Genomic DNA, 23,949 nt, shown 5'->3' on the forward strand with positions numbered 1-23,949 from the left:
TTTTTTTTTTTTAAAGAATGAATAAATACCGAACCCAAGAAGGGTTGCCTACGTATCTCATCAAAATGAGAATCAGGTTCGCGTAGTTCATTTAGATGACCCTAAAAAATGCACAAATCATTTTATTTTATTTTTATTTTAAAAAAAAAAATGAAAAAGTGAATACCGAACCCAAAATGGGTTGCCTACGTATCTCATGAAAATGAAAATTAGGTACGCGTAGTTCGTGCAGATAGGGTATAAAATTATTCAAAAATTTAAACCAACTTAGAGTGATAACTTGTAAATATAGGGCCGTTGAAATCTTTAGTCAGAGAGTGTCTTCTGACTGTTTCCACCAATATGTTTTGCGTCCTCTTAACTGTTGATCTTTATACTGTTTGTTAAATGTGACCTCCGAATTTCTACAATAACCACTTGTTGTATTCTCTTTTGGATGTCTCTTCAAATTGTGTATACTCCCAATGATTCCTAAGAACTATACGTTATTATCACCATCCCCGACTGTTGTCGGGGACGGTTTCCCTGCAAAATATGAGAAATATGTGAAAGCAGGGCCAACATGAAAAATAACAAAAATAAAATAAAAAATGAGTGTGACCTTATAGTCAAAGACTCCCCTGATTTATCTTTTTGACTGAATATTAATGTCTTGTGAGATATAAACACTTGAACTTCGCGAATTCTCTTGTCCCTTGCAATTCTGGACGAACAATGACTTCTAAATTCTCTTTAGATCAATTTCTCGCTTAAAAATAAGATAAACTCAAAAGATAAAAGTGTTAATTTATATTCATAATGAATAATGCAAAATATCACAAATAAATAAATAAATATAAAATTAATTAAACACATAAGCACTATTTTGATTGAAACAAACTCAATTATATCACATAGCATATAAACAATTAATGCGCATCCTATACAAATATGTGACCCTTTTCTATCAAAGATAGGCCTACCGATCTGAAGAATGTATAACACCATTTGACAAAATTCTATTATCCCCAAAAAATTAAAATCTATACAAACATCATAAATAAATTGAATGGGTATACATAATAGGAAAAAAAAGATACAAATAATCGGTCTCACACAGGGGTACAATCATATACTAAGCATCCATCTCTAAATGTAAACGTCTTCAGATGCAATTGTAATTTTATCCTAATTTGACTCAAACAAACTCTTAAACTCCTTACTCGAAGGGACATTGTTTTGCGAAATGACGTAAACATCCAACAAATTTAACACATAAATATGATTGTCTTTTATTGACCAATTGGCCAAATAGACACGAGGTAGACTTCTAATGGGCCCAACACGCCTTGGGTGTTAGGTCGACTTAGTTCAAAATGCGCTAGAAATCGGGATTTGGTTTTGCTCTACGCTAGTTGACTAAGAGTGGCTTTTGAAAGACCGGAAACCCAAGTGGACAACTTAGGCTGGAATTCACAACAACCATTGGACGCATGACGTACCAATAAATCGCCGATCCTTCCGGAAAAGGGTTGAGTATAAAAAAGTCCGACTGCGGTTCCGCAAAACCGTAATTTTTGATGATTTTTCGATTTTGAAGATGTCTCGGTGCTTCCAGTATCCACCGCCTGGTTATTCTCCGAATACAACAAGCAATTATGCCTTGATCGAATCGATTAAGGTAGATTTTTGCTCTATGTATCGGCTGATAGTCAATTTTGAAAACTCAGAATGAAATCTTGTTAATCTGATTCGTACATAGAGCGGATTTAACCTTTGTTGATGTTTGATATTTCAATTGAGGATCTTTGAAATGAAGGATTTTGTAGATTTTTACGGGTATGATTTTCTGTTGAGAATTTGGAATTTTTCTGCTGATGATTTGTTAATACGTAGCATTAAAGGACGATTTATGTAGAATTTTGGAATTTTTAAGTGATTAGTTGGTTAGGATTTATGATTAGTGTTAATTTGAGCCTAGTTTTTATGAGGTTTGGACTAGTAGGTAGTGTTCAACTGTAATGTGCTTATGACAATTAACATTTGGAAGATACTTTGCTAAAAAATTTAAATGAATAGGATTGTAATTCAATTGATCCGAGAAGAGTGGAATGAATTTCGAGATTGATATTAGCAGACCATAACTATTTGGGATTGAGCATAGTTGATTTGATTTGGTGAGTGAATAATTGTTGTTTGGGGAATCGAGAGTATCGTAGCTGAGAGAGAGAGAGAGAATATTAGCCTTTTTCCCACCCGAGTCATTTGTCATACCACAAAGCTCATAGTAGCCTTTTTCCACCTTAAGAGAATATTTGTTAAGTTATTATCCTTTAGCAAGCAGCGATAACTTTATTGAAGCAAAAGCTTTCATTGATTTTGTTTTACACAATTTTATTGTGCTTCCCGTGGTTGGTCATTTAAGGTGTCCACGAAGATACTGTTATCCATTTTTACTTGCTTAACAAGTAAATGCTTTTCTTTAACTCGCGCGTGGGTTGGGTGTGGGAGCGTTTTTCACATGACACTTTGTACTAGAACTAATTATGTCTACTTCTTCGTGTAGTTTTAGGGGCCAGGTTGTGTAAAAAATTAGTTGACTTGAGCATGATTTAATCATTTAGGTGCACTTAAGAGCAGTAGGTTCCTTGTGTGAAACTGAGATGTTGAAGCATGCACCTCAATCACCCTGCCTGTGTGAATTGAACGAACTTCTAAATACAACCAGCTTAAGCTGGTTTTCCACCGACTTTTTAGTATTCGGCCATTATGTTGTTGTGAACTTGAGAACTTAACATGTTGGATGCTAAGCCTGAACCCCTCTAAAAGGAAGAAGCGACTAATTCTTGGCATATATTTGAGGAACGTAATGTTCATGCTATACTGGTTATGTATTGTCCCTCTAATATGAACTTGTTGTTCTGGTGCTCTAAAGCTCCAGAGGTACGAGGAAAGAGTCAAATTGGAAAGGAAGAAAGAAAAGAGAAGGAAGAAGAAAGAGAGATTCAGAAAGAAGGAAAAAAAGGCGAAGCAAGTATCAACTTCAAGTTGTTTTCAAACTGGTGATTTGATTTCTAGAGGAGATAATAGAGAGTCAAAAACTAAGTACTTGCAGAAAGATATTGAGGATGAAATTGTTGAGCGGTTGGAGAACAGTAGTCTATCCGAGGAACACAGCCAGCCTGTCTGCTCACAAGATCCAAACTACTCATCTGACGGCACCCAAAATAACAACAAAAGAAAGAGATCTACCTCATCTTCAAATGGAATACATGACCATGGTGAGTTATATTCTGTTTTCAACATACTAATGTTTGTTTTTTTGAGTGTGTTTGTTGGTGCTTGCCTTTACATTTCCTTGCTTGACAAATAGGTCCTAATGTCCGCATTCGAATGTCCTCACATAATCATGGACAATGTGATATATCTATCAAAGAAGACTGTTTCAAAGAATCTGCTAACTACGAGGTAGAAAGAGCCTCTCCCTTGTCGAAAACCAATCAGCAATTGTCCCCTTTCATGTCAGAGGACAAGACAACAACTGTTTCTTGCTCCAAATTGCGCGAGAATGATTTAGAACTAGAGTTCAAGAATTTGATTATTAACTGTGTTCCACCAAGTCCCCGTTATTATGAGTTTGATGATCAAGATTGGCTGTTCCGGAGAAAGCATGAGCAGATGAGAGTGAAGGAAAAAGGCGAAGTTAGCAACGACATGCCTTGTGGCACCTCTGCGTTGTTACCGCGTGCGCAATACCTAGATGATGCTGAACTATATGCATTCCCTTTCACAGTTCCTTTTTGAGTTGCTTGTAGTAAATTAACCAGGGAACTTTTAGCTCTTTCTCTGGAAAGCTTATAGGTGGAATACCTAGTTGATTGGTACAGTGAATTTACCATTTTACTTCAATAATTAATAGTCTTAAAAATGGATTTAAGGCGGACACAATCATTAGTATTCTGAATTAATGATCTTTAACCGTCATTAGTATTTTGAATTATTAGTATTTCAGGTAGAGACAAAAAATAGTAGGTGATTCTTTTCATCTGTCTTAGCCTTAATGAACAGAATTATCGAAGTGCGCAAAAATTGATCCGGACGTTCCTAATTTTTTTTAAAAAAAACACAACACAAAATTGTTGTGAAAGGCCAAACTGGATATGCTTTATCTTTCAATTATTCATATGGTCCATGATACTATACACTTTAGGGAAAAGATGTAGCAATTTTTTTTGTAATTAAAAGTTGTATATATAGTAATAAAAAGGAACAACAGACGTATAGAGTAACTCTAAGTTCAAGTTTGATGGTCCAATGCGATATATAACATATTCACTGCAAAATTGAAGACCTCACTTTCTATATATTTAATTTAATACTAGTAATACCTAAGGTGACTAACTCGATGAATAGACAAATAAAGTATCTCGTTTTTTTAATATGTAATTATTATGGTGTTTTAGTGTCCGACCTTAACCAATCGCTATGGTACATCTGATTTACTGTATCAGTTAAAAAATCGTAAAAGAATTGTATTAGCCTCTTTCTTCTTAAGGTAAGATAAAGGGTCAGACATGATGGGGTAGGAGAATCCAGTCGCCTATCTAGGTAAGATAAAAGGTCAGACATAGTGGGGTAGAAGCATCTAGTCGGCAATTTTTTTGGCTTGACCAAGAAGTCTTATCTCTTCTGAATCGCACAACATTTTAACCTAAAGAACTTATCTTTTGGGCTTGACCAAGAAGTCGTATATCCTCCGAGTTACAGGATATTTTCGCTCCTATATTTAAGGATCTAAATAGTAGTTGAAATCCTCATAAAAAGGAAGGATAATACTGAAAAGATTTTTAAAAAATCTAAAAAGAATTAATTCATTTTTAAACTGAAAAAATCCATTCATTTTTAACCTATTTTGAATGAAATCCTCTTTCATCAAACAAATGTAATTTCTCCTAAATAGACTAAACTAATAATTGAATATAAAACTCACTAATTCGAAAAATAATTTTTTTCGGAGTGATACGGGTTTTGGGTAAAACCCACCCGGGTCGTTGAGTTGTCAGGTAATCAAAATCGCGTTTGTCACCCAAACTGAACACGAACAACAACAAAGAAGAAGAAGACGAAGAACAGAAAAAGCAAAAAAAATGTTAGCAACAGAAGGCATGGAAGATGAAGAGAAATGGCTAGCAGAAGGAATCGCAGCTATTCAACACAACGCATTTTACATGTCTCGTGCATTGGTAACAATTTTCTTCTTGTTCAAAATCAAATTTCATTGAATTTGAATCCAAAAACCCTAAACTTTTCATTTTTTTTTTTATAATTAGCGCTTTTGATTTAATTTTTCAGGATTCGGATAATCTCAGAGAAGCGTTGAAGTATTCTGCTTTGTTGCTGTCTGAGCTTCGGACTTCAAAACTTTCGCCGCACAAATACTACGAGCTTTGTAAATTTTCTAGTCAACATATGTTCTTTGCTTAACCTTTTCTAATTCCAGTTTGTTAGAAAGTTTTTGCTTGTGAAAAATCAATTTGACTAACTTTTGAGCTAAATCCGATCATATTAAATCATTTTTTATTGATTTTGTTGATTTGTACTCTTTCATTGTAATTTGTTTGGCAGCTTTGCTTATGGAGAGTCAAATTTACTAACTTTCTAGCTAAATAGGACTAACTACTAGAGAAGTACGATAAGTTGCACTTACTTTACCAATGTTAAAAAAAAAGTACGATAAGTTGCACTTTTATGAAAGTTAATTTGATCAACTTTCGAGCTAAATCAGATCATATTAATTCTTTTTTTTTGTTGCTGATTTTATTGATTTGTACTCTTTCATGCTAATTTGTTTGGAGTTTTGCTTATTGAGAGTTAAATTTACCAACTTTCTAGCTAAATAGGACTATAGTAATTCAGTTTTTAAAAATTAAATTTTAGATTTTTGAAGCCAAATTGGTCTAAGTTTATTCATTTAAAAAAAAAATTATTTTAATTTAAATATCCGGAAACTACTCGAGAAGTACGATAAGTTGCATTTTTCACTTATGAAAGTTAGTTTGACTAACTTACGGAGGTAGATTGGACTGGATTAGTTCATTTCTGTTGAAAATAAATAAAAACTTTGATATTTTGGTACTATAAGAAAAGTTGCTTTAAGTTGCATTTCTCCCCGTATCAAGATGGTGAGAAAACTGAAATGTCGGTTAGTTTACGCCTTTACGTAGTTTAAATGTCGGAAAGCAAGATGTGCCAAACATCTTGGAACAGAGGAAGTATCTTTGTTTGTTATGTCATCATTTGTTCTCAGGTTTTTGTGCTCTTTGTGGTAGATATGCGAGCATTTGATGAATTGAGGAAGTTGGAGATGTTCTTCAGAGAAGAAGATAGACATGGTTGTTCAGTTATTGACTTATATGAACTTGTTCAACATGCTGGAAATATATTGCCTCGATTGTAAGTCTCAAATGAAGTTCATGTGTTAAAATTCTCAGTTGTTAGGCTTCGTTGTGTGCTAATTGGCTACTTATATTGTTTAGTAATTACTAGTATCTTAGAATCAAGCAAATTAGTGAACGTAGTTAAGAAGTAAATTTGGTTATCCAAATATGATTTTTATGCTCCACTTGAAATTTCATGGGATAACTTCAAATTTGTTCTTCTTTCATGTGTTTTTCTCTTTGTTGGTGTACTTAGTGTTATTGAGAATGTTCAGTTTCTCATAGAGTTGATGGCCCCCAGGGGGTAATTTCAAAAGCCAAAAACTGGCCAAAACTTTACAATTGAGCTTTAAAATTCACTAAGTTATCTACCTCCCCCACCAAATCCTGTTTACACCAAAAATACAGCAGGCTCAAGCTATTCATCTTGATTTTCTGAGTGCTGTTAAGTTTCCCATCATGTGACCTTTCATTTCTTTCCTTCCACAATGTCCACCAGATCAGGCTGGGATGCATTTCCACCAGTCCTCTTTGGATCTTCTTCTTCTGCCCACTTCTTCCCACTGTCTCAACAACTCTAAAGTAGCTTGGGCATTACCCAGTTAACTCCAAGTATACATAAGAACATGTTCCACAGATTTGCAGCTGTTCTGCAGTGTAAGAATAAGTGACTATTAACTTCTGCCTCTTCCCCACACATGAAACACCTTGAGCAAATCTGTATACCTCTTCTTTGTAACACTTCATGAGTTAGACATGCTTCCCTAATTGCCAACCAAATAAAACCTGAGACATTGTGAGGAATCTTGATTTTCCAGATTAGTTTCCAAGGCCATTCCATTTCCATAGCCTGATTAGAGTTTAAGCTCCAGTAACAAGACTTCACAGAAAAAATCCCTTTCTTGTGCATTTTCCAGATTGGAGTATCAGGACTTTCAGTGACACCTGGAAATGCATTTAGTGTGTGTAATAATCCTGCTGCTCTATCAACCTCCCAGTCATTATAGCCCTCCTAAAGATCAAATCCCAACCTTGAGGGCTCCACACTTGTGCCACAGTGTCCATTTGTTGTAGGCTCAATATATAAAGATCTGGGTACATGATCTTCAAATTCTCTTCCCCTAACCAAAGTTCATTCCAGAAACTGATTTTCACCCCATTCCCAATCCTAAAGGATAGATTGGGGATAAAGGATGGCCACAATCTTCTGATTGTCTTCCAGACTGAGCATCCAAAGGTACCATTTGCTTCTTCAGTGATCCAATTGTTTTGGAGACCATGTTTTTGTGATATGAATCTCCTCCACAAAGCCATATCTTCACTACAGAACCTCCATAGCCATTTCTTCAACAAGCTGACATTTTGCATATTCAACTTCTTTATACCCAAACCACCTTGCATTTTGTTGAGTGTCACTACATCCCATTTAACCAGAGAAGTTGTGAGGCAACATTCTTAAGTACCTTTAGTTCCCATGAAAGAGTGTCCTTAATGCAAGTAGCGAAAACTGAGTCTATTGCATGCATAGATGACAGAAAAGTATGCACTCGAGAGAAACCTTAACAAAAAAAAAGTACCAAAACCGGAGAATAAAAAAGATAGGTCTTAATCTTCTCGAAAGCACTCTGCATGGTCAGTCTAGGGGATTGTAAACTTCTAGCAAAACTTCTGTTTTTGGAGTCGAGTAATAGCTGCTCGATTTTGCTTCTTTACTGTTTCATGTGTATTATTGTCGTCTCCGTTTCTCGTAAGCCCTTGCTGTTCCTGAAGAATCAGATATCTGATGGATGTTTATCATGTAATATTTCAGGTATCTCCTATGTACAGTAGGATCTGTTTACATAAAATCAAAAGAGGCTCCTGCTAAGGATATTCTCAAGGATCTTGTTGAAATGTGTCGTGGTATTCAGCATCCTACACGTGGGCTCTTCTTGAGGAGTTATCTTGCACAAATTAGCAGAGATAAATTGCCTGACCTTGGTTCTGAGTATGAAGGGTAAAGCTATTGATTACTACTTGAATTACGTGATGATTAAGTTGCACTTATATCACATCAGTTCTGCATAAGTACATTTTTATTCACTTGCTTGAAACACATACACAAAGAGCTGCACACACATTAGTTATTATATGTTTTGATGTACCTATTTAAGTATACAGGGAGACCCAATGTGTTGTTTCCATCTGTAGATTCCCGTCTTTTGTTCAATTAAGTATTTTCTTTCATTTTCTAGCTTGACCTAGGGGGATGATCTTCTGAGATGCTTCACCCTGTTCTTTATGCAGAGAAGGTGATACTGTCATGGATGCTGTAGATTTTGTGCTGCAGAACTTCACAGAGATGAATAAGCTTTGGGTTAGAATGCAGCATAATGTACGTTAGGATCTTCTGAACTTTTACTTTGCTTTTACTTTGCACTTGCATGGCATCTGTGCATTTGCATGCCAGGAAGGTAAAATGAGTCATGAAGGCATGTTTTGGCCATGCAGGTGTTATAGTGCTTGTGATACATTCATTTGCTTTGGTGATCCTGAGTTGAGGCATTCTTCGCGCTTTATGGTCTGCAGGGACCTGTCAGGTTGAAAGAGAAGCTGGATAAAGAAAGGAGCGAGCTTCGCGATCTTGTAATATCAATGGCTCAATCATTTATATTCTTCTTGCAAGAGCCTTATGGCTTGGTTCAGAAATACGTTATTCAGCTGTACCTGTCATATTTTAGGTTGGGAAGAATTTGCACGTTCTTAGTCAGATAGAGGGTGTTGATCTTGAAATGTATAAGGATGTGGTTCTGCCCAGAGTATTGGAGCAGGTAAATATCAACATGATAAACCCTTTTCTGGATATGGAATATAAGACTCTCTCATTTGTTTGTAGCAATTATCCCATCTCTAAAGATGCAGCTAAATGTTTCCACAGGTTGTCAATTGTAAGGATGAGATTGCCCAATATTATTTGATGGACTGCATAATTCAGGTCTTTCCAGATGAGTACCACTTGCAGACACTTGAGACTTTATTGGGTGCTTGTCCGCAACTCCAAGTAAGTAACCAAAAATATACGAGTACCCAATTTCTTTGGCAGGATAAGTTTGTTTGTCCTGTCCTTTGTCTACTCCTCTTCCTTGCATCTTCATATCCTTCTTTTCTCAAATGTAAACTGTATATCTAAATCATATCTAACTAAAGGAAATCCCAGCACTAACGTTGTGCTGTTTATAGATACAAGTATTACCTTTTCCAAACAAAAAGGAAATGAAAAAAGAAACACAGAAATAGACAGCCTATTTGACTGCCTTCCAGATCTTTTCCTGTTGTGAAGAAGAATAAGATCATATACCTGGTGAATGCTAGTGGCTCAAACTTGTTTTTTTATTTAATGTTTTCCAGGTGCACTTATTTGTCTTGACAGAGCAGGGGAAAAGGGAGGGAGAGAGTAGGGTTTTTTCCTGCTTCTTTTCCTCTATGTTAAATGGACTTGATAAGTTCTTCATTCACTAGATTAACTGTATTACGTTGGCATATTGCTGTAGTTTTCTGCCTAACTTTTTCTTCTTGGATGAGAATGTGTGGATGTACAATTAGTGTTTCTGTGATCTACAACGTTTGGAGTGTTCTTTAAGTATGGAGCTTAAACTTATAGTTTTAACAATTTGTTCAAATCTTAAGGTGATTGATGTTGTAGTAGCATGTGGATACTTATATGTTATCTCCCCCTTGCTCAACATGTTATCCCAGTTCCCAAACAGGAGAAGAACTATCCACAATAGCAGCATTATGTTACTATATTAAGTTCCATGAGAAAATTGAAAATATACCTTTTTATTTCATTTTCTTTATTTAGCCCGCTGTTGACGTTAAGACTGTGCTGTCACGGTTGATGGAGAGATTGTCGAACTATGCTGATTCAAGTCCCGAAGTAAGTAAATAACTGTTTAACGGCTTCTGACTTGAGATTTTCTTGATTTCTTCTCCTATCTAGGTGTAATTGTTTTGATTATTTAGGTGTTACCTGACTTTCTTCAAGTTGAAGCATTTGCCAAGCTAAGCAGTGCCATCGGGAAGGTAAATCCTGATGTTTTATGTCTGATTCCAGAACCAAATTTACTAGGTGGCGTACTTAGAGTTTCTAGGGGATGTACTTGTTAAGTGCAAGGTCAGCCTGCTTGTAAAGGGTGATTGCATTGTTCCAGACATATATTTGGATTATCTAGTTTTGTAACTTGTAATTGGACTCTTATTTATGAACAAACTTCAGTTTTTAGCAGGATTTATGATTTACAGCACCTGATGTTAGCCTTCTAAATATTCAATGGGTTCCTTTATATGCAGGTCATTGAAGCACAAGTTGATATGCCAGTTGTTGGAGCCATTTCTTTGTATGTATCTCTTCTGACCTTCACTCTCCGTGTTCATCCTGATCGACTAGACTACGTGGATCAAATACTGGTATGTACTTGTCAATTTGGTAACCAAATAGGTTGTAACACAGAAATTGCTGTCTTTATTCTCTAAGCTCTATGTAGCCAGTTGATGCGTAAACTGTGTTCACCGTTTTTGGTAAGAGGAGGATAGTTGCCTCTTTGATCAATTTCTGTGTGGGCATGGATTCTAAGACAGGTTGTTTCTTTGATCAATTTCTGTATGAGCATGGATTCTTAGTGGTTGGTAGGAGTGTTAAACAGGCTAGCAAATCCTAGCAGAGTTGTTAGTTAAAGAGGGGAGATGTATCAGATGACATTACTCTTGATTTGCTTTGCTGATTGTTGGTAGGGAGCATGTGTCAAGAAACTTTCTGGTAAAGCCAAGCTTGAGGATAGTAAAGCGACAAAACAAGTTGTCGCTCTCCTGAGTGCACCCTTGGAGAAATACACTGACATTGTGACAGTTCTAACTCTTTCAAATTATCCACGAGTCATGGATCACCTTGATGCTGGAACAAACAAGATCATGGCAACAATAATCATTGAGAGCATCATGAAGTATGACACCTGTGTATCAACTGCTGACAAGGTATAATCTGCGATCTGTAGTGATTGATCACTAGTTCGAATAATTTAATTCTTCCTTTAATTGATTTACATATTTTTCCAGGTCGAGGTTTTGTTTGAATTGATAAAAGGGCTTATCAAGGAATTGGATGGAACTGCTACGGATGAGGTTTACAGATAAATTATCAATTTTGATTACTTAAATTCCTGTATTTGTTATCTTATGTTCTGGCACTATTGATGACTTCCTTTTTCTGTGACTTTTATTCAGTACTCATATATGTGAGATTTTCCGGATAGTTCTACCAGTGGAATGACTTCTTTTCCTTTTTGTTGTGGTTTTGGCCAAAAGCTTGATGAGGAGGATTTCAAGGAGGAACAGAATTCTGTTGCTCGCCTTATACACGTGATGTACAACGATGAGCCTGAGGAAATGTTAAAGGTAATTGATTTATTGGAGAAGTTTGTATAAGAAATTATTATTGATCACCTTTAGGTATTTGCACTAGTAGACCTCTTTAAGATGGGTGCTTCATTTATTTATTTTGGAGTCAACACTAAGATCATTGCTTCATTTAGTTCTTTTTTAGTGTTAGAAATGATCCAATAAACCGAGTTATTTGCTTGTGGTATACTGTCTGAATGCTGCCTTTATCGCCATTAGAGAAACACTAATAAAATTGTATGTTGTTTGATTTCGATAAAGAAACTGAACATTCAGTATTGAAAGAAGAGTGTGTTTTGCAATATGCCACTTGATGTTATTCATTTGTCTACAAAATATTCATTTTACTCTAGATGGATGGACAAGCGCTGAAGGTTGATGGAAGCTTGAGTTGAGAGGAATTGTTAGAAGGGCTATACCTTTCATCAAATGGTAAAAGAATCGGTGTAATTAAGAGAGTTACACCATAAACTTCCATCTTAAAAATCTACTTTTTTCTTTTTTAAAAAAAAACCCTATCTTCCATAGTATATAGCAATACACAGTTTTCACATTTCTTTTCTTCTTTTAATATTCGAATAACCAGACTGGCATGATTATGATACTGGACTAGTGGGATGCTATCATGGTATATGTTTTAAGTTCGGAAAGGATATGACAATGGAAATTATTGGTGCTGTGGGGTACTTAGATTTGTTCCAGCTTGATTAGATAGAATACTCTACATAGTAGGATCAAGGACAAACAGTTTGGAGAACATGGACTTGCTTGAGGTTCACAAGTAGAGTTTGTTGGCTCATACTTAGCACTATTGATTGTGCTTCTACTCAGCTCCTTAGATAACAGTCAGTTCATCATACTAATACTATGTGGCTATCAATTCTTGAAGTGATTTTCTCATATAATAACCGAACACCAATAATGGTTAACAAATTGATTTAATAAAAAAGTATAGTTTGAATACCCCAAATTTATGCCCATAATATTTTTTACTCTTTGTTGTTGCAAATCAGATAATATGCACTGTTAGGAAGCATATAATGGCTGGAGGTCCAAAGCGCCTAACTTTTACAGTTCCTCCTCTAGCCTTTTCTGCACTGAAGGTTTGTTGTTTTCAGCACTTACGCTCTCTCTCTCCCCTGTTGGTTGTTTTTGACTATGCTGATGTCTTTACTTAGTTGCATTTAGTAGAATCCCATGACCTTCTGACATTAACTCTATAAGGAAAAAGGTAATGAGTAGAATCCCATGACCTTCTGACATTAACTCTATAGCAATTAGCATCCATTGGCCAGTATCCTCTTCTCTCTCTCCCTCTCTCCCTCTCTCTCTCATTCTGTCATACAGCATACTTGCAAAAAAAAATCTCTGCATATTGGAATTAGATGGAGACATTGAATCTGTAAGAACTGTTATAGAATGTGCAAGATGTATGACTGAAGCAGGATACTGATCATTGGCCCGTTCCCCTCCGGTCCGTGAGTTTCTGAAGTTCTTTTAGTCTATTTATTCCTTATGAAAGATAATGGCTTTTTCTACAAACCTTATACCTGTAATGGAATCTGGAGACTCCACATATAGTTGAATATTTCAAATGCTTACATAAAATTTGTACCATGCTATTTTTTTCTTTCCACCTCTCCTGAAATTTTAGGATTCATAATTCTGAAATACTTTCTCAATCAAATGGAAGTTGGTTAGGAGATTGCAAGGTCAGGATGGAGATATGGCGGGAGAAGAGGTTCCAGCTACACCAAAGAAAATTTTTAAGTTATTGAATGAGGTAATATCAGCTCTTGGATATGGTGTCTTGTAATTGTCGTTAAAATCAGTGTGTGATATTCTTTTTGTATCCTTTGATTTTGATTTGTTGTTGATTTTATTTCTCACCATGGTTATGAGATGTGACACAAAAGTCCTCTCCTTGATGATCTCTGTACTGGTGAGATGCAGTACATTGGAGTGTTTTTTTTTTTTTTGTCTTCTGAGAGAAGATATTTTAAGTCATGACTGCAGACTTGTAGTATCATCTTCACTCCACTCCTCCATATTGGTGATCTTCAGGGTTAAAACTTTCTTGATCTTTTGAGCGCACTGGTTTGTGGTGTGCTCAGTTTCATTCATGGTATTAGGATACGATTACCTCCATTTGATTCCTGTCATTTGTCTATTAACTATCAGATAAGCCCTTGTGTGCTTCAGTTTGCTGATTGAGCTAATCATGTTGCAGATTATCGAGGCTCTTTCATCAGTTCCATCGCCAGAATTGGCATTGCGGTTGTACTTGCAGTGTGCAGAGGTGAACGGTTGATTTTTTTTCCCTGGAGATTCTGTGCATTATATTAGAAACCCCTTTAAGAAGCCAATAAGTAAACTACTTCCTAAAAGTGTAGATTATTTTTTTCCATCTATTTACTATTGATGTCCAGTACAACTACTTCAATTAGAAAGCAATTTAAAAACATAAACTTTTACAAACTCTCAGCCTCTATATATTCTTAAAAGATGGGTAGGTTTGTGCTCTGAATTTCACTATTGTAAGTCAAAAATATATGTAACAAACAACAGATACCAAACTAGATGAATATTTTACCCAACAGAAATGAAGGGGCCCCCAAGGCCTAGCTCAAGTGGCAAAAGGTGGAGGATTTGTGGCTTAGGTCGCAGGTTCAAGCCCCACACCATGCAAAGCGAAGCCCGGTATTTAAGTGGAGAAGGGTAGAGGGGCGGGCCCATTATCCACCGAGTTTAGAAGGCTGTGATTGGTCCAAAAGGCGGGTCACAGACGAATTTCTTGGTTATCAAAAAAAAAAGAAATGAAGGGTTTGTGAAAATCTAAAAGACAAACCTTTCAATTTGCCTTCAATGACTGAGCTTAGACTAAAATGAAAGACTGTTCCAGTTTTAGTATCTGTCCAACATTTACAAGATTTTTCAGACATCCAACACACAAATAGTTAATAATATATAATGGAATATCTCCTTAGGGCATAATTTAGGATTTTAAGGAGCTATTCTATTTTTTTACTTATCACAATATATCTCCACAAAGCCCCCAAGGCCTAACTCAAATGGCAAAAGGTGGAGGATTTGTGGCTTAGGTCGCAGGTTCAAGCCCCACACCATGCAAAGCGAAGCCCGGTATTTAAGTGGAGAAGGGTAGAGGGGCGGGCCCATTATCCACCGAGTTTAGAAGGCTGTGATTGGTCCAAAAGGCGGGTCACAGACGAATTTCTTGGTTATCAAAAAAAAAAGAAATGAAGGGTTTGTGAAAATCTAAAAGACAAACCTTTCAATTTGCCTTCAATGACTGAGCTTAGACTAAAATGAAAGACTGTTCCAGTTTTAGTATCTGTCCAACATTTACAAGATTTTTCAGACATCCAACACACAACGGATTTCTCGGTTATCAAAAAAAAAAAAACATTTCTCCACAAAATCCTAAATTATGCCCTAAGATGATTATCAGCTTTTAGGCTCAACAACCTCACTCCTTCACTGGGAGGATTGGAGGTGATTGAAAGATCAAGACAATCATGGCGAAAAGCTCAGGAGTACATTTAGAGCGAAAGGTGTTGATGGATAGACCTATTTTCATATCTCTCTTATGTCCTTTTTAAAACTTCACTTATGCCCTCGGAATCAGCTCAAGTTTCCAAACATAGCAGGAGAATTACCTAGTGAAATCTTTTGGATGCCCTAGGAAATTGTCTTCCTATGCAGTAAGATATGCCTTCCAGAAGTGCCTGTGATCTATTCATGTGTGCGAGTGCATCCTTTTTATTTGTGTCGTGTGAAAGTCTCTTCACTATCATTAGGTGAGCAACAGAAATTTACTCGATCCATTAGTGTTATATTTATTTCTGAAACTTGCTTTTTTCCTCAGGCTGCCAATGATTGTGAACTTGAACCGATTGCATATGAATTTTTTACACAAGCTTTTGTACTATATGAAGAAGAAGTTGCGGTAATTGCTCACCTGTAAACAATGTGTTTTATATTATATTCTTCTTCCATTTACCTTTTCATCTGCTCAAAGTTCTGCTTAAACTTCTTGCACTTGGTATTAGGATTCTAAAGCGCAAGTGACTGCAATACACTTGATAATCGGAACTCTTCAAAAGATGACTGTGTTTGGTGTTGAGAACAGGGATACCTTAACTCACAAGGCCACAGGGGTAATTTCTACCTCTAATCTCTTCTGATCTGTCTATCTATTTATTTGTTTTCTAACAATGGGAATACCTTTTCTAATGTATAGTATTCAGCAAAACTCCTAAAGAAACCTGATCAATGTAGAGCAGTTTACGCTTGTTCACATCTATTTTGGGTTGACGATCAAGATGGTATTAAAGATGGAGAAAGGTTGGCAAGAGTGTTCCTCAGATTTCTCATTTTCAATTGAGCTATTTGCATATTCAATTGATTCATCTTCTAAGAAGTCTTAAACTTGTCTTCCCCATAGCTTTTATCATTCAAGAGTTGAAGTCTTGCATTTTGTTTTTGATGTATTTCTCTTTTACTTGGTTACCCTGAAATATATGATTTGCTGTCTTTGGGTTATGATAGGGTCTTGCTTTGCCTAAAGCGTTCGTTGCGGATTGCTAATGCAGCACAACAACAAGCAAATGTTACAAGGGGTAGCAGTGGACCTGTCACGCTTTTTGTTGAAATACTTAATAAGTTAGTATTCAAAACATTAATGTTTTTTAGTAAAATTTGGGTTTTAGATTTCTGGCATTATATTGAATCCGTTTCTGGGCTCAGGTACCTTTACTTTTTTGAGAAGGGGAACCCTCAAATAACATCTTCTGCAATTCAGAGCCTTATAGAGTTGATTAAAACTGAGATGCAGAGTGACACCACAACCCCAGATAAAGCTTCAGACGCTTTCTTCTCCAGCACATTGCGTTACGTTCAATTTCAGAAACAAAAAGGAGGGATAATGGGTGAGAAATACGGTCCAATTAAGGTGTGATACTTTCATGTTTCTTGTGGTGTCTTTCAAATTTGATATGCTAAATACATTGTGTCTAAGCCCTGAAAGCGAAGGATTTGGTGGATCTGAAACTACCAAATGAGTCTTCTGCAGTGCCCGCTGCCCATCAATTATTCTATCGGCAATAAATACAACAATTTCCTACCGTCTTACTACTAGGTGATTCGATGTAAAATTCTCCTTTTTACAGTAAGCTATTCTTTACCCTAACGCAGGGAGAATGCGTGATTTCTGGTCCTGTTTCACTTGAATTCTTATTGCGGAATTGCCAGTTGGTTGTGGAGTGTATATATAAAAAGAAATGTGTATTTACTAATTTTCGAAATGTCCTTACTTTGTTTGACCATTAAAAGATATTTTCGAGCTGAAACTAAAGTGTTCGATATGGCTATGGGACTGAGTAAGCTGACCATAAGTTTTCCTCACAAATATCATCACATCATTATATGTCTGTGATCAATCACCTCAGGGACTCTAACAATAGGCCAGTGGACCAAACGGCCTACCACGTTGTTGTATCATGTTCAAGCACAGTGTTCTCTGTTGTTTCCATCTTCAAGTGGATATTGATTTCTTTTTTTTTTGGTTGTTTGGTAGTGGAGACTAGGCCCTTTGGCATTTATTTTTTTATACAAATAGATATTTTGGTATCACTATTTAAGTTCTGATCTTATTTAAATAAGTTGTGCAAATTGTGTTGTAACTCTACAACAAATTGTTCACAAATCTTGATGGATAACACCAAATTTTTTACACACCAAGCTAGGTCATGTTCCAATTGAGCACCTCGATTCCTAATAAAGTGTTTCAATTGGATACTTTTTGTGTTTTCATTCATCTATTGAATTGTTAAGTTAATTACATAAAATATGTTGTTTTCTTTAATTATATGCATTCACATCAATAAATCATAAAATATCTTCTTGGATTTGAGGTGAAATATTACTTAGTTCGAGTGTTCTAGATAAAATATCTCGACAAATTTAAGGAGTTAGTCACATATATTATGCTCTTCTTTTTTATTTTCTTTGCAAGAATATTTTACATTGTCAAATAAGCTTTTAGTCTATATATTATATATCATTTTGAGCCATTTATTCCCAGCCTGTCTCTCCAATAAGAATATTCAAGAAATTCGATCGATTACGATAAAACATGACTACTATTTCAACGTTCATTGGAATTGCCAATGATTAATTTAGAATGTAAAATGCCGAATGAAGAAAGATCATGACAACGAAGAAAAATACTCGTTTTGTCATCAAGATTTATAGTCAAGTGGTATCAGTGAGAGTTTCCGCACACTTATTTCATCTCAATTTATTTGCAATTTGCTACTATTATCAATAGATTAATTATGACTTGGTTAAGAAAAAAGGGTAAATCGATACATCTATATATATGTTATTTTTTTATTTTGTTTAAAATTAATCAATAATCTAAATTTACATTTCAAAAAGTAGATGCATTTAGCTGCTAAGAGCGTGTGGTCTAGTAATTGATGAAGTGATTATGTACCATGATATATAATATACTAGATGATTTTTTCTCATTTATCAAAGTTTTGATACGTGCAAGTTGGATGAACACCACGATTAATAATCTTTTTTATAAAAAAAGAGTAGGTATATGCATGTATTCATAGTCCCACAATAGTTCATTGTTTTTAAGACAAATATAGCAATATCATTTATTGACAAAACATAAATCTATTCAAATGGAATTTATGTTGTTTTTTTTTCAGTCCAAAGGGAATTAATTAAATTAAAAATTAAAGCGTTACCGACATGTTTGGAATACCAATAAATTTTCTTCCCTCCAAAAAACCGTTACATCTATGATCTACACTGACATTTCAAGGGGTCCATTTTTTGCACCCATTAATTAATAATTTAATTTTTTTCTAATTTATTGCTTTGAATCTAATAATGTTAGTAATATTTTTCATGTTTATAATTTTTCTCAGAAATTTGCAACCTCAGTTTCTCTGATCTTTCTTGGTGAGATTTTAATTTCATTCTCGTAATTTGTTAAGGGTCCGACTATAAGAGTCTAGTCTGCATTTCTGAAAGAGGTTTTTTGTATGGATCGAACTCGTGACCTTTGCTTTCATTGATTTGTTTTGTTGCAGAAGATTTGTTAGGATGGGTTTCATAAGCAGTATATTGGGATTATTCGGATTTGGAATGGGGATCGTCATTGGACTTGTGATCGGTTATTTCATATTCATCTACGTTCTACCAACTGATGTTAAGGTCATTTTCGTCTTTCTCCTTAAGATTTTCGCGCTCTGTATGTATATGTTTGGATGTATAGTGTCGAAAAATTGCACTGTGCAGAAAAAAGTATTACTATAATTGTTGTTATTATGTATATGTAAAATATTGAATCTCCTTGTCATAAGATTTTATCTTAGGTGTGATATCTTTACGTTTTCTGGAATCTCCTAAGTAGACGTTTTAGACGAAAAATCATCTTATTTGGTTCTTTTACTCTTTTCAGCATCCTGATATTCGGCCCTTGGCAGAGCAAGATACTGAAAGTCTGCAACGATTACTCCCCGAGATACCACTTTGGGTTAAAAATCCAGATTATGAACGCGTATGTTGTCATTTCATATCTACTTACGCGAAAACTTTAGAGGGAGATCTTTCTTTACATAACAACCTTTTGTTCTAACTGCATTTGTGCAGCTTGATTGGCTTAATAAAATGATTGAACTCATGTGGCCTTATTTAGACAAGGTAATGTTTAATTTACTTGTATATCAAGTTACGCGTTTTCACTTTTATTGAGACGAATATTACTGACACTCGAGATTTTGCAGGCTATTTGTAAAACAGCAAAAGGTATAGTAGATCCCATCATAGCTGAGCAGATTCCGCAGTACAAAATTGAGTCTGTAGAATTTCAATCATTTACCTTAGGCACCCTGCCACCTACATTTCCAGGTTAGTTTCTTGATCTTTAACTTAATTTGGACGTACCGCCTAAAAGACTTTAGATTCTATGTTGCTCGGATCCTTCAAAAATATTGCAGCCCCCATGTTATATGACTCTGGTGCATACCTTTTTTTGGAGGATCCGAACAATATAACTTAGAATCAATCTAAGACTACTATTTAGTGTCAATCATTTGAGTCTTACTACTCTGCTTGTCATTTTCTTTACTTTATACACTTTATATTCTTCCGCGCATAAATATAAGAAGTTTCATATGAATAATCTGTTGAACTATGCCAGGAATGAAGGTGTATATCACCGAGGAGAAAGAGCTGATAATGGAACCAGTCATTAAGTGGGCAGCTAATCCGAACATCACTGTTGCAGTGAAGGCATTTGGGTTGAAAGCCACTGCTCAGGTAATTATTCCCAACATAACTAATACGCGAAGCAACAAAGAAGGTGAGATGTTAAGGTCTCCGATTTTCTAGAAGTAAACGTTGTTGATGTTACAAACTTGTTCTCGAAAATAAATAAATTGTGTGTTGTTCTAGTTCTGAGAACTCTGTTAGAAGAAACACACTTTCTGTCATTTAACTGCTGCACTTGAGATTGTCTCAGGTGATTGACTTGCAAATATTTGCTTCTCCTCGAATCACCTTGAAGCCATTGGTTCCGACCTTTCCATGTTTCGCGAAGATATATGTTTCTCTTATGGAGAAGGTGAGTGTTCATTCACCAAACTTACTCAATATCACTAAAAGGGCTAATCAACTCTCGTTCCTCGAAACTTTTGCACAAATTTTCATCTCCCTTTGAGATTGTGCACATCCATTCAGTGTTGAGAACCGTGAAGTTGAACCTATCAAGTTCAAATCTTGAATCCGTCTCTGGTCTAATCTACTTGCAGCCTCATGTTGATTTTGGACTAAAACTTCTCGGAGCAGATGCAATGTCCATTCCCGGCCTATACAGATTTGTTCAAGTATGTTCCCTTATTCTTCTAAATCTTCCTTGCATATATATATCTTTCAGAATAGAGGTCTCAAGTTCAAAAACCCCTAGTCCGCAACAACATAGGGTTGGCCTTCCAGGTCGAGCTCGTCACACAGGGCTAACCAAGTGCAGTTTATCTCTCCTGTGTGATTTGAGAGCTATTGCACAGGAGCGGGGTTTACCCTCAGTCACTTAACTTTTTTAAAATTTTCAGGAAATTATCAAAGATCAGGTTGCGAGTATGTATCTATGGCCAAAAACACTTGAAGTCCAAATATTAGATCCTTCAAAGTAAGTTCTTTTATTCTCTTATGATAAGCTTGTTTGGTAGTTCGATCAATTTCGTGTCATTTCTTAATAACTAAACTATATATCGTTCTTTCGAGTACAGAGCAATGAAGAGGCCAGTAGGAATTCTTAACGTGACGGTTGTAAAGGCAATGAAGCTTAAAAAGACAGATCTTTTGGGGCTCTCAGACCCTTATGTTAAACTAAAAATTGTCAATGAAAAACCTTCAACAAAGAAAACAACAGTAAAACACAAAAACTTGAACCCCGAATGGAACGAGGAGTTTAGTTTCGTGGTTAAGGATCCAGAAACTCAAGTTTTAAAGTTCTCTGTTTACGACTGGGAGCAGGTACACATATTGTTCCTGATCGATCAAAGTTATCCTCTATCGTTGATCATTTCTTTAATACGGAGAATTTGTGTGTTTTGTTGTTGTATTAGGTGGGATCACATGAAAAAATGGGAGTGAACATTGTCCCATTGAAAGATCTTATTCCAGATGAACCAAAAGTATTGACACTAGAACTTCTAAAAAACTTAAAACCAGACGATGTTCAAAACGAGAAGGCAAGAGGACAGCTTGTTCTTGAAGTGATGTACAAGGCTTTCAACGATGAGGAGCTTGCAAATGGCGCTGATGAATCAAACACGGTAGAGAAGGCTCCTGATGGAACACCTGATGGGGGAGGAATGCTTGTAGTTATTGTACATGAAGGTCAAGATCTTGAAGGGAAGCACCACACGAATCCATCCGTTCGTATGCTCTTCAGAGGAGAAGAGAGAAGAACTAAGGTATTTTTTACCATGTATCATAGGAAACATTCCTTGAGTCGAGGGTCTATCGAAAACAGTCTCTCTACCTACCAAGGTAGAGGTAAGGTCTGCGTACACTCTATCCTCCCAGACTCCACTTGTGGGACTATACTGAGTATGTTGTTATTGTTGTTGTTGTTGCTGCACAATAGGAAACATAGTTATAAGTACTTAAAATTTAAAAAAGAAAAAGGACAGTCAAATGCACTAAGCTCCCGCTATGCACGGGGTGTCCAATGCTACTCTAATAGTTGTATAAGCACTTAATTGCATTGTAATTAACCAACTTTGTTTCTCTCAATTAACTTTTCATGTTGTAAAGTGAATAATGTGTTTTATAATTGTTGGTTTTAAGTGATTTTTTCTTTCATTAATCCTTAATCCATTTAATTTTCCCCTAAACCTTCCACAGGTAGTAAAGAAAAATAGAGATCCAAGGTGGGAAGAAGAGTTTCAGTTTGTGCTTGAGGAGCCACCAGTAAATGATAGGATTCATGTAGAAGTTGTTAGTACTTCTAAAAGAATGGGTCTGAGACATTCCAAGGTAAATTGCTCAAACTCTTTAAAAATATCGATGTGTGCATGTCGGATCCTCTAACTACATTTTTGAAGGATCCGATCTAGTGCACGACATGTATGGAGAATCCGAGCAACATATGCATCAAATTCTTCAGCAAACCTAAGATTCTGAAAACTCGTAACTTACACCATTAAAGGCAGAACCAAAATTTGAAATTTATGAGTTCTGAATTTGCTATCGAATTCATAGCTTGTTTTAGTTAATGTGTTCACAATTAAACATTTATACATATCTAATAGATTTCATAATAGAATTAGGGTCTTAGCAAAAGCTAGTGGCTTCATCGTGCTATGAATTTAACAGAACCCAATAATTTTGACTTAAATTTTGTATTTGTGTTAAAAAATTTTTTATTGAATATGTATAAATAATTTATTCAAAACACAATAAGCGAAAAGAATTGTGATACAAAACCTATAAACTAAAAATCTTGTCGCCTCTGACTTAGTGCAACAAGTCCTTGTCGCCTAACTTTTATACTGTCAGTGTAAAGAAGTCAAACTATTTATTTTATTTACATGTTATAACATATGTTGATCTATCTTTTTAATTTTATAGGAAACTTTGGGTTATGTGGATGTATACCTTGCTGATGTTATTAATAACAAGAGAATTAATGAGAGATATCATCTCATTGACTCAAAAAATGGTAGACTTCAAATTGAGCTACAATGGAGAACTGCTTCATGAGGATATATTGCCAAACAATACATCCTTATTTTTTTTTTGTAAATGATGATTTTAAGAAGAAAATTCACTAATAAAATTTTTGTTTTATTTATAAATTTTTCTTGTATACAGTCATAGATTTTAAGTGTTGTTCTAGCTTAATTCTTTAGAAAAGCAAATATTACTTGCATTATTCATTCATGAAATTTACTTTGGTTAAAATTCTTGTGGCAAATATGTATTTTATAAGCAAAAAGTATGCATGATTAGGAATATGCCTTATCTCTCGAAAACAAGTTGGTTTCTTACTTATTTTCTAATGTTTGATAAATAAACAAAAAAATTATCTCAAAGACATTCATAGGCTTAATTTATAACAATCATTCCATTATGACACTCGAACTGAGCCATGTTTCAATTAAACACCTCAGTTGGTTCAGATTTTGAAAATTCTTTTGCATGTGTTCTCCTTCATATATTAGGTAGTGAAGTTAACTGTCTAAAATATTTTATTTCTTTTAATTATACACATACAACTAGGCAAGCACGTGAAGGCCTAGGCTATAATCAACCGCCGCCAATTCGCATTTCCATAAAAAGGGAAAGCAATAATCATATAACCATTGAAGATGATGTCATTGTTCCCAATAAAAAGCCTTCCGTCTTTGATCAACTTGAATTATCGACTGCAAGAACTATTGTGTTCGAGAGATTATGTCCATTGAAGAAGAAGAATAATAAGCATCGGAGAAGTTATCTAAAAGTGACACGCTTGCTTCATCTATGATCCAAAAAGATTTCAAAAGTTTGA

At 35.4% G+C, this 23,949-nt stretch overlaps 3 protein-coding genes across 5 annotated transcripts in view; all 3 read left to right on the forward strand.

Annotated features, from left to right (window-relative positions):
* LOC102587124 (uncharacterized) overlaps window positions 1–3,963 on the forward strand; it is a 12,604-nt gene extending 8,641 nt beyond the window's left edge. The window contains exons 2-4 of one of the 3 annotated variants that reach the window (XM_006342502.2): window positions 1,556–1,660; window positions 2,915–3,260; window positions 3,353–3,963. In XM_006342502.2, the coding sequence (XP_006342564.1) occupies window positions 1,580–1,660; window positions 2,915–3,260; window positions 3,353–3,783 (858 nt within the window). In that variant the 5' untranslated portion in view covers window positions 1,556–1,579 and the 3' untranslated portion in view covers window positions 3,784–3,963. Of the gene's footprint in view, window positions 1–1,555; window positions 1,819–2,914; window positions 3,261–3,352 lie in introns of those variants that run through there. The other 2 variants (XR_001472872.1, XR_001472873.1) reach the window with 2 other exon arrangements.
* Window positions 3,964–5,020: 1,057 nt separating this feature from the next.
* LOC102587668 (vacuolar protein sorting-associated protein 35B-like) lies at window positions 5,021–17,127 on the forward strand. The gene is made up of 22 exons (XM_006342504.2): window positions 5,021–5,222; window positions 5,332–5,428; window positions 6,309–6,432; window positions 8,227–8,412; window positions 8,703–8,790; window positions 8,985–9,041; window positions 9,137–9,226; window positions 9,334–9,456; window positions 10,258–10,332; window positions 10,419–10,478; window positions 10,746–10,862; window positions 11,187–11,426; window positions 11,508–11,573; window positions 11,757–11,846; window positions 12,863–12,952; window positions 13,543–13,632; window positions 14,080–14,148; window positions 15,736–15,816; window positions 15,920–16,027; window positions 16,111–16,214; window positions 16,419–16,532; window positions 16,617–17,127. The coding sequence occupies exons 1-22, from the start codon at window positions 5,127–5,129 to the stop codon at window positions 16,825–16,827; spliced, it is 2,376 nt and encodes a 791-aa protein (XP_006342566.1). The 5' UTR covers window positions 5,021–5,126; the 3' UTR covers window positions 16,828–17,127.
* A 1,682-nt stretch (window positions 17,128–18,809) lies between these two features.
* On the forward strand, window positions 18,810–23,163 carry LOC102587988 (synaptotagmin-1-like). The gene is made up of 13 exons (XM_006342505.2): window positions 18,810–18,848; window positions 18,980–19,103; window positions 19,351–19,449; window positions 19,542–19,592; window positions 19,676–19,799; window positions 20,092–20,210; window positions 20,413–20,514; window positions 20,702–20,776; window positions 21,002–21,078; window positions 21,179–21,425; window positions 21,518–21,868; window positions 22,302–22,433; window positions 23,028–23,163. The coding sequence occupies exons 2-13, from the start codon at window positions 18,993–18,995 to the stop codon at window positions 23,157–23,159; spliced, it is 1,620 nt and encodes a 539-aa protein (XP_006342567.1). The 5' UTR covers window positions 18,810–18,848; window positions 18,980–18,992; the 3' UTR covers window positions 23,160–23,163.
* Window positions 23,164–23,949: the final 786 nt, after the last annotated feature.

Source organism: Solanum tuberosum, unplaced genomic scaffold (assembly GCF_000226075.1).
Source record: "Solanum tuberosum cultivar DM 1-3 516 R44 unplaced genomic scaffold, SolTub_3.0 scf00034, whole genome shotgun sequence".
Taxonomy (NCBI): domain Eukaryota; kingdom Viridiplantae; phylum Streptophyta; class Magnoliopsida; order Solanales; family Solanaceae; genus Solanum; species Solanum tuberosum.